The 13,152-nt window shown below is 30.5% G+C and overlaps 2 protein-coding genes across 3 annotated transcripts in view; one reads left to right on the top strand and one right to left on the bottom strand.

Moving 5' to 3' along the window:
* Positions 1-3,439: 3,439 nt before the first annotated feature.
* On the bottom strand, positions 3,440-12,534 carry LOC143071469 (tetratricopeptide repeat protein 1-like). The gene is made up of 6 exons (XM_076245773.1): positions 12,385-12,534; positions 9,402-9,890; positions 7,924-8,097; positions 7,118-7,303; positions 6,616-6,670; positions 3,440-5,208 (listed from the first exon to the last, which is right to left on the bottom strand). Exons 2-6 carry the CDS (start codon positions 9,789-9,791, stop codon positions 5,081-5,083), a joined length of 933 nt encoding a protein of 310 aa, XP_076101888.1. The 5' UTR covers positions 9,792-9,890; positions 12,385-12,534; the 3' UTR covers positions 3,440-5,080.
* Positions 12,535-12,695: 161 nt separating this feature from the next.
* LOC143071468 (U5 small nuclear ribonucleoprotein 200 kDa helicase-like) overlaps positions 12,696-13,152 on the top strand; it is a 37,260-nt gene continuing 36,803 nt past the window's right edge. For both annotated transcript variants that reach the window (XM_076245770.1, XM_076245772.1), the window contains exon 1: positions 12,696-12,854. In XM_076245770.1, the coding sequence (XP_076101885.1) occupies positions 12,810-12,854 (45 nt within the window). In that variant the 5' untranslated portion in view covers positions 12,696-12,809. The remainder of the gene's footprint in view (positions 12,855-13,152) is intronic.

The following is a 13,152-nucleotide window of genomic DNA, read 5'->3' as shown; positions in this document are numbered from 1 at the left end:
TTCATGGTTCAGTGACTACTTGAAAAAAAAGTTAATATTATATAATAAAGTAATAGGATGACTATATTTGGTATTTGGGTACCTTGCAAGGTCCTCATGCCCGTCAGACAGTTTTCACTTGACCTCGACCTCTTTTCATGGATCAGTGAACAAGGTTAAGTTTTGGTGGTCAAGTCAATATCTCAGATACTTAAAGCAATAGGTCTAGTATATTCGTGTATGGAAGGACTGTAAGGTGTACATATCCAACTCAGGCAGGTGTCGTCTGACCTTAACCTCATTTTCATGGTTCAGTGCTTATAATTTTTTGAGTTTTGGTCTTTTTTCTAATACTATATGCATTAGGTCAACTATATTTGATGTATGGAAATATTTTATGATCTATAATATGTCAGATACGCAGGTTTTATATGACCTTGACCTCATTTTCATGGTTCATTACTCAGAGTTAATCTTTTGAGTTTTGGTCTGTTTTTCTTAAACCATAAGCAATAGGTCAACTATATTTGTTGTATTGAAGAATTATTAGCTATACATGCCTGCCTGGCATGGTTCATCTGACCTTGACCTCATTTTCATGGTTCATTGGTCATTTTTTTGTTTTCTAGGTTAATATTAAGTTTATGTGACAGTTTTAATAAAGCTTAGCTTTATACTTAGGACTACACAATACTCCTCAAGATGCATCTTTACAGTAAATTATAATTTTTTTATTATTCCACGGGCCTACCAGTCTACTGTCACACTTTTTTTTTTTTTTAATTTACAAGAGTTTATTGCAGACTGACAAATACACTTTTTATTATAAACAGAAAAAGTAATTTAGATTTAAAATTCTTGTGATTGTGATGATACCCCAGCAGCTTTTTCAACATCTTTTTCGGTAGAAGCATTGCTTGAAAGATGGGTAGAACTCCTCCCTGTGCAATGGTCACAGATCCTTATAGTCTTTTAAGTTCTTCGTCATTTCTGATAGCTAGTAGTATATGTCTTGGAATAATTCTGCTCTTCTTATTTTCTCTCGCTGCGTTTCCCGCCAATTCAAGCACTTCTGCTGCAAAATCTTCCAACACAACTGCTTGTTAACAGATGCACCAGCCCCAACTCAATCAGCAGAATTCACTTTCCTTAAAAGATGATGGATTCTACAGACAGGAAATTGTAGACCTGCTTTTGATGATTTACTTTTTCCTTTCGCTTTGATTATTCCAACTTTTCCTCTTCCACTCATTTTTCAAACAAGTCTGATCTTACTGCAACGAAGATGTTTTGTATCACCTACTGTCACACTTGATGGTGGAAACAACTACCAATATTAGTCTTTGGGATTGAACCCATAACTTCTTAATTATCAAGACTTAATTTAATATTGATGGAAATGTAAACCAATCTCAATACAATTAGGTGAATTTGGTCTAGACTGCGACGAAAATCACAGAATGCGCGACAGGAATTGCTTTCCTGCCACGACTGCATAAATTTTGTGTATAAGGCATTAGATTTCAGAAGGTAATAGACCTGAATGCTTGATATCTTGTATGCAGATACCTTATGTAATGTAATTTCCGTCTTGTCATATGCCAATGTCCTTGACCTCATTTACATATTTCAAAGACTGCTTAAAAAAAAGTTGGAATTTGTTTGTCATGTGAATTTCTCACTTATTAAGAGTAATAGGAAGACCATACTTGGTATATGGGTTCTTTGGAACGTCTTCATGTCAGTCAGACAGGGTTCACCTGACATCTACTTCATTTGATCAGTGATCAAGGTTCAACTTAATACTATAAGCAGGAGGTAAACTATATGTGATGTATGGAATAACTGTAATTGGTATAAAATTATGTCAGTTTGACAGGTTTCATCTGACCTTAACCTCTTTTTCATGGTTGGATCATTTGGCAGGAAAACTGACAATCCGAAGCAGTAAAGATTGAAGTCTTACGCAACTTTCAAATACGGGGTTTGAAAATTCACAAGCTCAGTGATACAGTAGATAATTATCTTTCAATAGTCATTTATTTAAACTATTCAGATTCAAACACAGTTTATACAGTACATGAAACCATAGTAAATTGGTATGCAACAAATAATAATGAAACCACAGTAAATTGGTATCCAACAAATAATAATGAAACCACAGTAAATTGGTATCCAACAAATAATAATGAAACCACAGTAAGTTGGTATCCAACAAATAATAATGAAACCACAGTAAATTGGTATCCAACAAATAAGAATGAAACCACAGTAAATTGGTATCCAACAAATAATAATGAAACCACAGTACATTGGTATCCAACAAATAATAATGAAACCACAGTACATTGGTATCCAACAAATAATAATGAAACCACAGTACATTGGTATCCAACAAATAAGAATGAAACCGCAGTACATTGGTATCCAACAAATAATAATGAAACCGCAGTACATTGGTATCCAACAAATAATAATGAAACCGCAGTACATTGGTATCCAACAAATAATAATGAAACCACAGTACATTGGTATCCAACAAATAATAATGAAACCACAGTACATTGGTATCCAACAAATAATAATGAAACCACAGTACATTGGTATCCAACAAATAAGAATGAAACCACAGTAAATTGGTAACATTGGTATCCAACAAATAATAATGAAACCACAGTACATTGGTATCCAACAAATAAGAATGAAACCACAGTAAATTGGTAACATTGGTATCCAACAAATAATAATGAAACCACAGTACATTGGTATCCAACAAATAAGAATGAAACCACAGTAAATTGGTATCCAACAAATAAGAATGGAACCACAGTAAATTGGTATCCAACAAATAATAATGAAACCACAGTAAATTGGTATCCAACAAATAATAATGAAACCACAGTACATTGGTATGTAACAAATAATAATGAAACCACAGTAAATTGGTATCCAACAAATAAGAATGAAACCACAGTACATTGGTATCTAACAAATAATAATGAAACCACAGTACATTGGTATCAAACAAATAATAATGAAACCACAGTAAATTGGTATCCAACAAATAATAATGAAACCACAGTAAATTGGTATCCAACAAATAATAATGAAACCACAGTACATTGGTATCCAACAAATAATAATGAAACCACAGTACATTGGTATCCAACAAATAATAATGAAACCACAGTACATTGGTATCCAACAAATAAGAATGAAACCGCAGTACATTGGTATCCAACAAATAATAATGAAACCGCAGTACATTGGTATCCAACAAATAATAATGAAACCGCAGTACATTGGTATCCAACAAATAATAATGAAACCACAGTACATTGGTATCCAACAAATAATAATGAAACCACAGTACATATACCTATGAATTTAAAATGCTCAATGGTGAAGAAAAAGGTTTAAAAACAAGATATTTTGAGGAAGTAATAACAAGAAAGATAAGTTATGTGTTATATTTTTTATTCCACTGTCTGCTGAAATAATGATGCTGTAAATGAACATTTTCCCAGATATCCAAACATTATTTATATTTCACAAGCAATTATTCCTGTCATGAAGATAAAGTTATGCCCCCAAAATAAATAAATGATTGAAAAATATATGCATACAAATTATCTATATAAAAGACAAAAAACAATAAGCATTCCATTTTACTATATCAAGTTATGTGGGCTGATCGATTTCCATAGCCTAACTAATCTAAGTGGAAATAACTCTGTATTTTTCTGATTTTTAAAAATTCCAAGAGGAGATAACTCATTTTAACAATAATTTACCAATATTTATTAAGTAGAAGATACTGCTATCCAGATAAATCTGTTCAGCAAATTAAAAACAATTTCCCTATAAGGTTTAAAAAGTTGAAAACTTCAAGAAGTAAAATGAAGAAAATAACATCAGCATTTTCATATCCCATTGAAAAAATTAAAGATGATTATAAAAAGATTGATTCACTAATTGATAATCAACATAAATTCAAAGTATGGTATCTTCTCAGTTGTCTTAGCAGTAGAGTTTGAAATTGTTAAAATAACAATGTTTTGTCTTGAAAAAATCCCTCAAAAAAAAAAAAAAAAAAATGTTTAGTTCTAATTCTTCTTACAGATGTTACAAAAAATATTTTCAGGTCATTTACCAACCTTTTATCAGAACAAAACTTAAATCCTTCATTGACATGTTTGTAAGCATTTAATTCTTTCCATTCATGCAAACAGCCAAAATAAATATTTGTTTTTAAAATAATTCTTTTTAAATTCTTCTTTTCTTTAATGTAAGAAAAATGATAGTGAGATTGAAAAAAAAAGGGTATTCATGATTCCTCTTTTCGTGTGTGTACAAAAATACATTGTTTTATGACAACCTGTAGTTTGATGAATTACAGTGTAGGATTATCAGTTGAAAAATCAATTTAGGATTGAGTTAAAATACCAAAGTCATGCTTTTATCAAAGAAATATTGAACAGTAATATGACCAGCTGTTAATAACACTACCAAAATAATGGATTACCTTATGATAGTTTCCATAGGTGCCAAAATTAAACAAGAAATTGACATAAAGTTCTTAAATTTTGAACAACAAAATAAAAACAATACTTTCTTGGAATAAAACCCAGACAAAATGCCCTTTTAAAGGATTTTCTTCATTTTATGGTAGAATAAATAAAATCATACTACAATGTACATGTCACTGCCTTTCATTCTTACATTTTTAAAACATAACAACAATATTCAATATACTTCTACAAGAGAAATAATTAGACTTGTACAAATTTTACCCTCTTATATACAAATGCAGTGCATTGTGACAATGAAAAAAGCATTTAGACATGATTTTGTTCAAATCTAAGAAGCCACTGGCAAAAAAATTAAATTAAACTAAGATGATTTATAAAAGTCAAAAGTCAAAATTCATGTATTCCTATAGAAATATTCTTTCATACAAAAAAACAGCATGTATAAGAATTACATTTAATACTCCAGTGTAGTGTAACACAACTATGTATTAAAATGAACAGCTTACTAAAGTTCAATAAATTCTATCAAAACAAAAGTCATCCACAAGTTTCTACAGTCTGATGTGTTGTCATGACTCGGGATTCTGTTGAAAATTCACTGAATATCCTCCAGTCTTTGGATCTTGTTGCATTTTAAAATTGTTTGTAGAAAGACCAAATGGTTTCAAAACCATATTGCCCAAGTCTTTTAATTTACCTGTAAATTATGAGTATACAATAGAACAATTTATCATTAATTGCATTCCCTTTTCACAAAATATGAATGATCATTGTGGATCTAAAGACGCCCTCTTTCATTGCTTTCATTTCTTATCAAGTTTGAATGCTCTTCTGTCTTTTTTCACGTGTTTTTTTTTTCTACTCTTTTTTGTGTTTGCATTCTTAAAATGAAATACATAAAAATATATATATATAATTTAATTTTGGATGTAACTCGTCTTCTGATTGGCTGAAATTATTTTGTTATGAGCCCATAGACATAATTTAGTCATGTGACCGTGACGTTATCAACGTTTTTTCATGGTTTTCTACGGTTTAAAATGGAATTTAGAATTAAATTATAAGAAATGACTGTAATATTTTTCCTGTCTATTCGAAATAACATAAAAAATGTGGTGCACACTGTTAAATAACCTGCTACGCGCGTTATTCAGTGTGCACCACATTTTTTATGTTATTTCTTCATAGACAGAAAAAATATTTGTCATTCCTTAAATAAAAATAAATTCAAATATCTTATTGATACTTTTTTTGTAAGGGCTATTCCAGAAAAAAATGTATGGGGGGGGGGATAGGGGTTGGAAGGCAGTTTTTGTCAGCACCCGCCACCCAGACAATTGTAATTGAGAATTATAGTGCATTATAGTGTGAAAAGTTGCTCTGATAGCCATCACCCATGTATTATTAAGATAATGTGCCTTCCAACCCCCCCCCCCCCCATACATTTTTTTCTGGAATAGCCCTAATAATAATCAACCCTTCTTGGATAACATCCCTTTTCATAAAATTCAAATATCTTATTAATAATAATAATCAAACCCTTTTGGATAACTAGATGTACATTTTTCATCATGTTGATCAAGTTTTTTGTGTATTCTACATTGTTCTTTGAAAAAACAAATAAAAAAAAAACTAATTTAAAGCACTTCTGTTGTATATATTTCTATCTAATATGAGGCAGGCATTACCTGTAAATGGAGACGAATTTTTTTGTAACTTACATATTTGTTAAAAAAAAGAAGCGGAAATACCGTTACGTTTCCGATTTTGGTTCTGTTGTTAGGGATTTTAGTTGTGACGTTATTTAAGTTATGACGTTATATGCAATGTAAACAAAGAAACGCTTTCATCAGGTAACGTTTTTTCATATGAAGGAATTATTAAAAAATGAAATTGGTATTGCGTTCCTTCCTATTTTATACTAACTGATAAATATATGTTTTACTCAAAGTTTCATACAAACGAGACCGGAAAAAGGAAGTACATTGTAGATTTCTGCGCAGATGCAGGAATTCAAAACATGACATAAAAAAAATTGGGAAAATTTTCCCGATTTTTTTTAAAATTTTTTTTTATTGATTTTTCTGTGTCCCCATATAATTACCCATCATTTCTTCCTTCATCTTTTCATTCTTTTCTTTTATTTGATCAGGAAGTCTCTGGAGAAGAAAGACATGTGTTATTTGTATTAAATGATGTACATTGTGATCAAATTCTGTACATTTATAAACAGTTGGATTCTTTTTCAGCTCATGTCTACAAAAAATATAAAATTTTCAAGATATAAAGGACTGTTACTCTAAAAAAACTATTGGCTCAAATAAAAATCATTAAATGTTTCAGGCAAAGATTTGTTTCATATCAAAATAAACATAGGAGAAATCTCTTTCAAACCTTCTCAATAAACTGTATGCAGAAATGACGATTTATCTGTGAAGCTATAAGAAATAAAATCTATCTAGCATTTATAAAAATGGTATGAATGAATGTTAATAAGTCTCTTCATTGAAAAGGGTGGACAGGGGAGGAGCATTGCAGTCTGCAAGGATAAAAAATAAGTTTGCAATTTTTCTGAGTATCTAAAATTTAAAAAAAAATATACCAACCATACAAGCTGCTCTAGCAATGTAATGACTAGGATCAAGTTCTATCATTCTTTGATAATCAGCTAGAGCCTCCTCTAATTTTTCCACCTTTTCATACAATTCTGCTCTTCGAAGTATAGCTTTCAGATAATGTGGGTGTAAGTCTATTGCTTTACTACAGTCTTTTATAGCTTCATCATATTTTTCCTAAGATAAAAAGAGGCAGGTAAAGTTGTTTACAATAAAATTCTGTTTTTAATTTTTGCATAAATATACAATGAATATCGAACATGTTGAACAAAATGGGCTTTTCACATTGTTTTTAATATTGCTGCATAAAATCAAAAGTACATGAGTAATGGTCAACATTAGAAATATAATATGTACTATTTCTATGTCAGCAGGTTAGATGCTCTGAGCATGATTTCAGTTACCTTAAATATTCTTTAAAATGGTATTTTTTTTACTGCATAGTGCATAACCAAGGTTCTCACTAATGATTTTTGTAGGAAAGTTTAAAGTTATATATATTGTCTGTATATCATGTATATTGACCTCTAAATATCTTTTGGTTATTTGTTTAATTGGGTTGCTATCTCATCCACATATACCTCAAATCTCATTTTTCACATATAAATATTGTAAAACATACAATATGAGTAATGCTTTGGTACATCATGGGCAATGTTTTCCTGTTGACAAACAAACGATATAAGAAAAATGTGATATGGAATTAACTGAATCAGGTTATGTGCATCAAATAGTATTTCAATACAATTAAGAAACATCCTTAATTGTAAAGGAAGTGAATTTTCTCAAACTCTTACCATATGAAGTTTACAAGCAGCTCTGTTTGAATACATAATTGACCTTTCTTTGAAGTATGAATATGGACAGGTATGTAAAGCTCTACTATAATATTTGATTGCCTCTTTATAGAATCCATCTTTGAACACTTTATTTCCTTCATCTTTATATTTCTGAGCTTCTGCTTTCTTAAGCTGCAAAATCCAGTAAAAATATATGATTTATATGTGATAAGGTTAAATTGGATACAAATATTAAATTAAGAATTAAATGCTTCTTTCTGTAGATATAAAATGTACAACCCTGTAACACTTAAAAAAAAGAAGTATTAATTTTTATAACCATAGAGTGGGGGGCCCATATTCGCCGGGGACACAATTTCGCCGTTTTATGATTTTAAGGTGTAAACACTTCAAAGGATGGCTGAAATGGAAGAAATATGCCGATAAATTATAATTTTATAACAAATATGATTATTTTTTAAACTTAAACAAAATTACGGCACTTACTGCAAAAGATCGAAAAACGGACAACGATTTTGGTCAATTTCCTGAATGAAAAACAGGATTTTCAAAGATTTTTTTCTTAGCATTTTTTTGACTGATTGGCCTAAATTTCTGTTTTTTTACACCTTTGAGATGTCTGCTGTTCATCTATAATGAAATTTATTTGATAAATATTATATAAAGCTGCAGTTTATGGTTTTAAATAGATGTGTAAAAACGGCGAATATGTGTCCCCCATTGACAAAACTTAAGGAAATTTCAAACACCTTTTAATCTAACTTTACAGATGATTATTTTCAAACAAGCATGTTTTCAAGCTTAGGAATGTTTTGCATTTGAAGTTATCTTCATATAGAAATATCAGTATACTTCAAAAACATATAGACCTGAACATAAACTGTAGAAAACATGGAAAGATATGGCCAAAATGAGCACCCCACTCTATAAAATACTAAACCAGTAAATAAAAAGTAAAATCAATGTTCATGTTTTTTTTGTTTTAATTATTCCTGCTCATTATTGTACCATTGTCATTAGTAGCATGTACAGGCATGCACAGTGATGTTGAGTTTAAGAGTCTCCTTTTATAACTCCACATGATTACTGTGATGCAAATCAAAACAATGGAATCCCTGAGAAATGGGCATGTAATATTAAAAATGTATCATAAAAAAATACAAATTCAATATCAATATTTCTAAAAAGATTTATTCTTGATACTTCTCTACAATGAATATTTTAGTACTGTTTTCTCTTTAGTATTGTCTGTATTGATATAAATATGTACAAACTTTCTTGCCACTTTTATCATGATTCAGTAATTAGTACAAATCAATAAAGACAGTATGACTGATATATAATCGCCTTTAACTAATATATGCAATAAAAGTATATTATTTTACACAAAAAAGTATTTTTATTTCATATATTTTTTCACCACATATATTTCCAAGCTTAATGAGAGTTGTTGTAAATATTATTTGACATCTTACATTTTTTTCTTCTTCAGTCAACTTTTCTTCTTCCAACTTTAGTTTTTCTTCTTCTATTTCGATTTCTCCTTCATCAGCAGATTCATATTCCTCCTCTGATGAAGAATCCTCACTATCAGTATTATCATTTATTTTGTCATCATTTACCTTAAAATCATCACTGTTAGTATTAACATTTACTTTATTTTCATTAACTTTTTCTTCTGTCTGTACTCTATCAGCTGTCAATGTATCTGTCACAACACCTTCACTGGTTTTACTAATTTCTTCTGTCATCTCATTATTGTCTTGTGGTGCATTGTTATCAGATTTTTGTTTATTTTCATGAACTGTTTCATTATCACAATAAGAATTATCATTCTGTTTACTGCAATTAGTATTTTGATCCATTGTTACAGCTCAATTTAATTTCCAGGGTAGTTTTAACAGTGATCCACTTCAGTTTTCTTTACACATGTAAATTCTCCATTACCATTATAATCTTTTTTCCTGAAAATAAACTTCACATTTTCATTAATCATGTTAAAATGCTTTTACTCTTTTTATTCTAAATTTCTCTGTGTATTATTTGACCTTCAATATGAAGTGAGAATAAAACAGTAAGTAAGTAAGTAAGTAATGACTTAATTGAAGGAGGGTGACTCAATTCGCTTTCGCTAATTTACCTTGAGGCCCTCACTAAGAACAAACAGTACAAATATTACAAAGCTTACAATTTTGGACATATTATGTAGGTGCAATATTCATGCTTACTATAAATTGTCTGTAAAACAAGAGAAAAATAAATTCATATATATATATATATATATATGTTCCAGACCATATGAGTATTTGGACCATACACGTATGGTCATGACCATATATGCATATACTCATATGGTCCGACCGTACGCGTATGGTCAGACCATATAAGTATATACTCGTTTTGTTATTAACGGGCCAGACCATATGAGTATTTGGACCATGTAGGTTTTTTTCAATGATATGCATTAGAAAACTTTATAAAAAACACCAATGATGACTACATGAAAATGTATTATTTACAATTCAAAGGTCTACATAAACATTAAATATTAATGCCAAAGTTAGTTTTCATCGCTAATTGTATTTTAGTATGTATGCTTAGAGTGACATTTATGTTCCACACAGTATCATAGCTTTTCTTGGGTCCTGGTCGTTCCGATGTGTCTACAGTGTTTTAAGAAGCTCTAGATCTCCAATATCGTACTTGTTAATCAAAGAAAGTTTCAAAAGTCTGCATTTTTCCATTCACTCGTAATAACATATCAGTAATGACCATAGGTTTAAAATGTGTTTCCTATAGTTTTGACTAGTGATGAAATTTACTGTGTGAAACTGCTTATTCTATTTAGTTGATCTTGTTATTATTAATTTATACTAGATCTATAATAAAATGGAAGTTTCTTTTTTTTTTGGTAGTGTCTTTTTAATGACGTGACAATTAGGAGGGTTATATGAAGAGTTTTAAGTAAACTTGTTACCCTGACCATATGAGTATATACCCACATGGTCAGGACCATATGCGTATGGTCCAAATACTCATATGGTCCGGAACATATATATACATAAATTACAAAATTATCAATAATTAGAATATTTGAGTGAGTTGTTATAAATGAATTACAGTCAAGAAATCTACACATTTTTGTTTAAAAGTGTCAAGGTTTTCACAACATTTTATTTCAACAGCTAAATTATTATTTGCAGATGACCTTAGATTTCTACTATATACATGTAGGTGAACAATTGGACAACAGAGTTCCTTTGAGTAATCAGGTGCTTTATCGTTTAGAATTTTTATGAACAAGAATAAGTTTATGATATGAAATTCTAGATTTGAAATTCAACCATTTTAGCTCTTTAAATAAATTTATACTAGGTGTTAATATTGGTACATCAAGTATAATCCTTGCAGCTCTTTTCTGCATTTTAAGAATTTTTTTATATATCCATCTTCATAGCAAAATTCCCCATATATCATGTACAAATGATGTACTCCATCATGACCACTTTATTGTAGATACAAACACTGGCTGCAGCCTGCTAATTTGGTATCGAAGGGTTTTCTCAATTTTCTAAGTTAAACAGTTTCACTGCCCTGCTTCAAACTATGTCTGAAAATGTTGTGCTTAAGTTTCATACAAGTTAGATGAAAAAAACTTTGGCATAAAATGTAAAATTGGTAGGACTGACAGAAAGAGAAACAAGGGTTACACTTATTGCACCTATTGAAACTCATTAAAAATCTCTTATTCTACAACTTAAATGTAGATCATTTTTATATACCAATTTAATATAAGTCCTAAATAGCTGCATTGTAACAAGGATTGGTATAGTAAGTAGTCTTACTATACAAATCCTTGATTGTTCTTGTAGCTACAGCCTTCTCTCAGTCTGGCCTCTGTGGATGAGTGGTCTAAGCAGTTACTACTGTAATCACTAGCCACTCAACACTGAGGTTAAACCCCGTTCATGCATGTGCACTCGATTCCAATCTTCTTTTAAATTGACTAGGATTTTCAGTTTTCCTTAACCAAGGTTAGTGGTTTTCTCTGGGCACTCAGGCTTCCTTCACCAATAAAAACTGGCCGCCACAAATAGCCAAAATGTGAGGCTTAAAAGTGGCGTTGAAATACCAAAAATTAAATCAAATCTGTTAGTCTGGTCAATAAGGAAAATACTAGTCCAAATAATTTTTTCTGGAACGTCTTAGCAAGGCGTCCCATAATTTTTTTAAATTAGCCTTACCAGACGTCATCATTATTTGGACTATGAAAATACAAGCTTAACCCAAAGGCAAAGGCAAAGGCAAAGTCTTTAATATTGGGAAATTTTTTGGCACCAAATTACCATTTATCTGTTTAATTGTACTAATCATTTTTAATAATTTTAAATCAATAGTTTGGACTATGTGACTTGCAATATAAAGCCAAGGACTGTCCCTGAACTAGCATACATGTACCTGCAAATTATTGTACTTTCTTTTTCTCAATTTGTCGGTGTTAGATTTGAGCTTTAAAATAGATGTAGACATATGTTTTATAAAACGTTTGAATGATTTGAAGCACGATATTCTAATTTTAAATCGAACACGGGAAAGAAACATAGAAGAGCTCTTTATCGTTCATATTGAATTTCTTTCGAAAGAAAAACACCGAGAAATAACTTTATTGAATGATTCAGTGTTCATTTCAGAATTAAATAGTTTGATGAGGGATATAACAGTTGAGTTATTCAGAACAAAGAAAACAAAACGATCCGGAACTTTAAACCGGAAGTGTTCTGCCATCTAGCGTCTGGAACAAAAGCGAAACGAAATACAAACGTAGCCGCATGGAATAGAAAACAAACGCTCAAATATTTAATTAAGGATCAACAGGAGGGAATATGGCTGATGCAGCGGCCAGATCGCTTCAATATGAGTACAAGGCTGTAAGTTAATTTGATAAATGACCCAGAAAATTATGTCTTATGTCTGATAAACTCTACCGACTGATAGCATTTTATTTAGAAAATTAACAGCGATTAAACAAATATGTGGTTTATGAAGACTGTTATCTTAGCTATCTATTTAGATTATAAGATTAACACTGGTATGAGACCTTTAAGCCTAAAATGTTCTGAACTTACATGCTTTACATGTTTTCATGCTGAACAACAGGCACAGCATCCCAGGCTTGTAAAACTAACTCTGACAGTATTGGGCTTGTAAAAATCATATCAACACTCA

Source organism: Mytilus galloprovincialis, chromosome 4 (genome assembly GCF_965363235.1).
Source record: "Mytilus galloprovincialis chromosome 4, xbMytGall1.hap1.1, whole genome shotgun sequence".
NCBI classification, from domain to species: Eukaryota; Metazoa; Mollusca; class Bivalvia; order Mytilida; family Mytilidae; genus Mytilus; species Mytilus galloprovincialis.
The sequence above is the reverse complement of the archived record's forward strand: the minus strand, read 5'-3'. Positions and strand labels throughout refer to the sequence as shown.

Coding starts and splice junctions, on each gene's coding strand:
- LOC143071469 (XM_076245773.1), bottom strand. CDS start 9,791: ATGGATCAAAATACTAATTGCAGTAAACAGAATGATAATTCTTATTGT. Junction 7,304..7,923: donor CTGCTTGTAAACTTCATATG/GTAAGAGTTTGA, acceptor TTTTTATCTTAG/GAAAAATATGATGAAGCTAT. Junction 5,209..6,615: donor GATGAAGGAAGAAATGATGG/GTAATTATATGG, acceptor CATAATTTACAG/GTAAATTAAAAGACTTGGGC.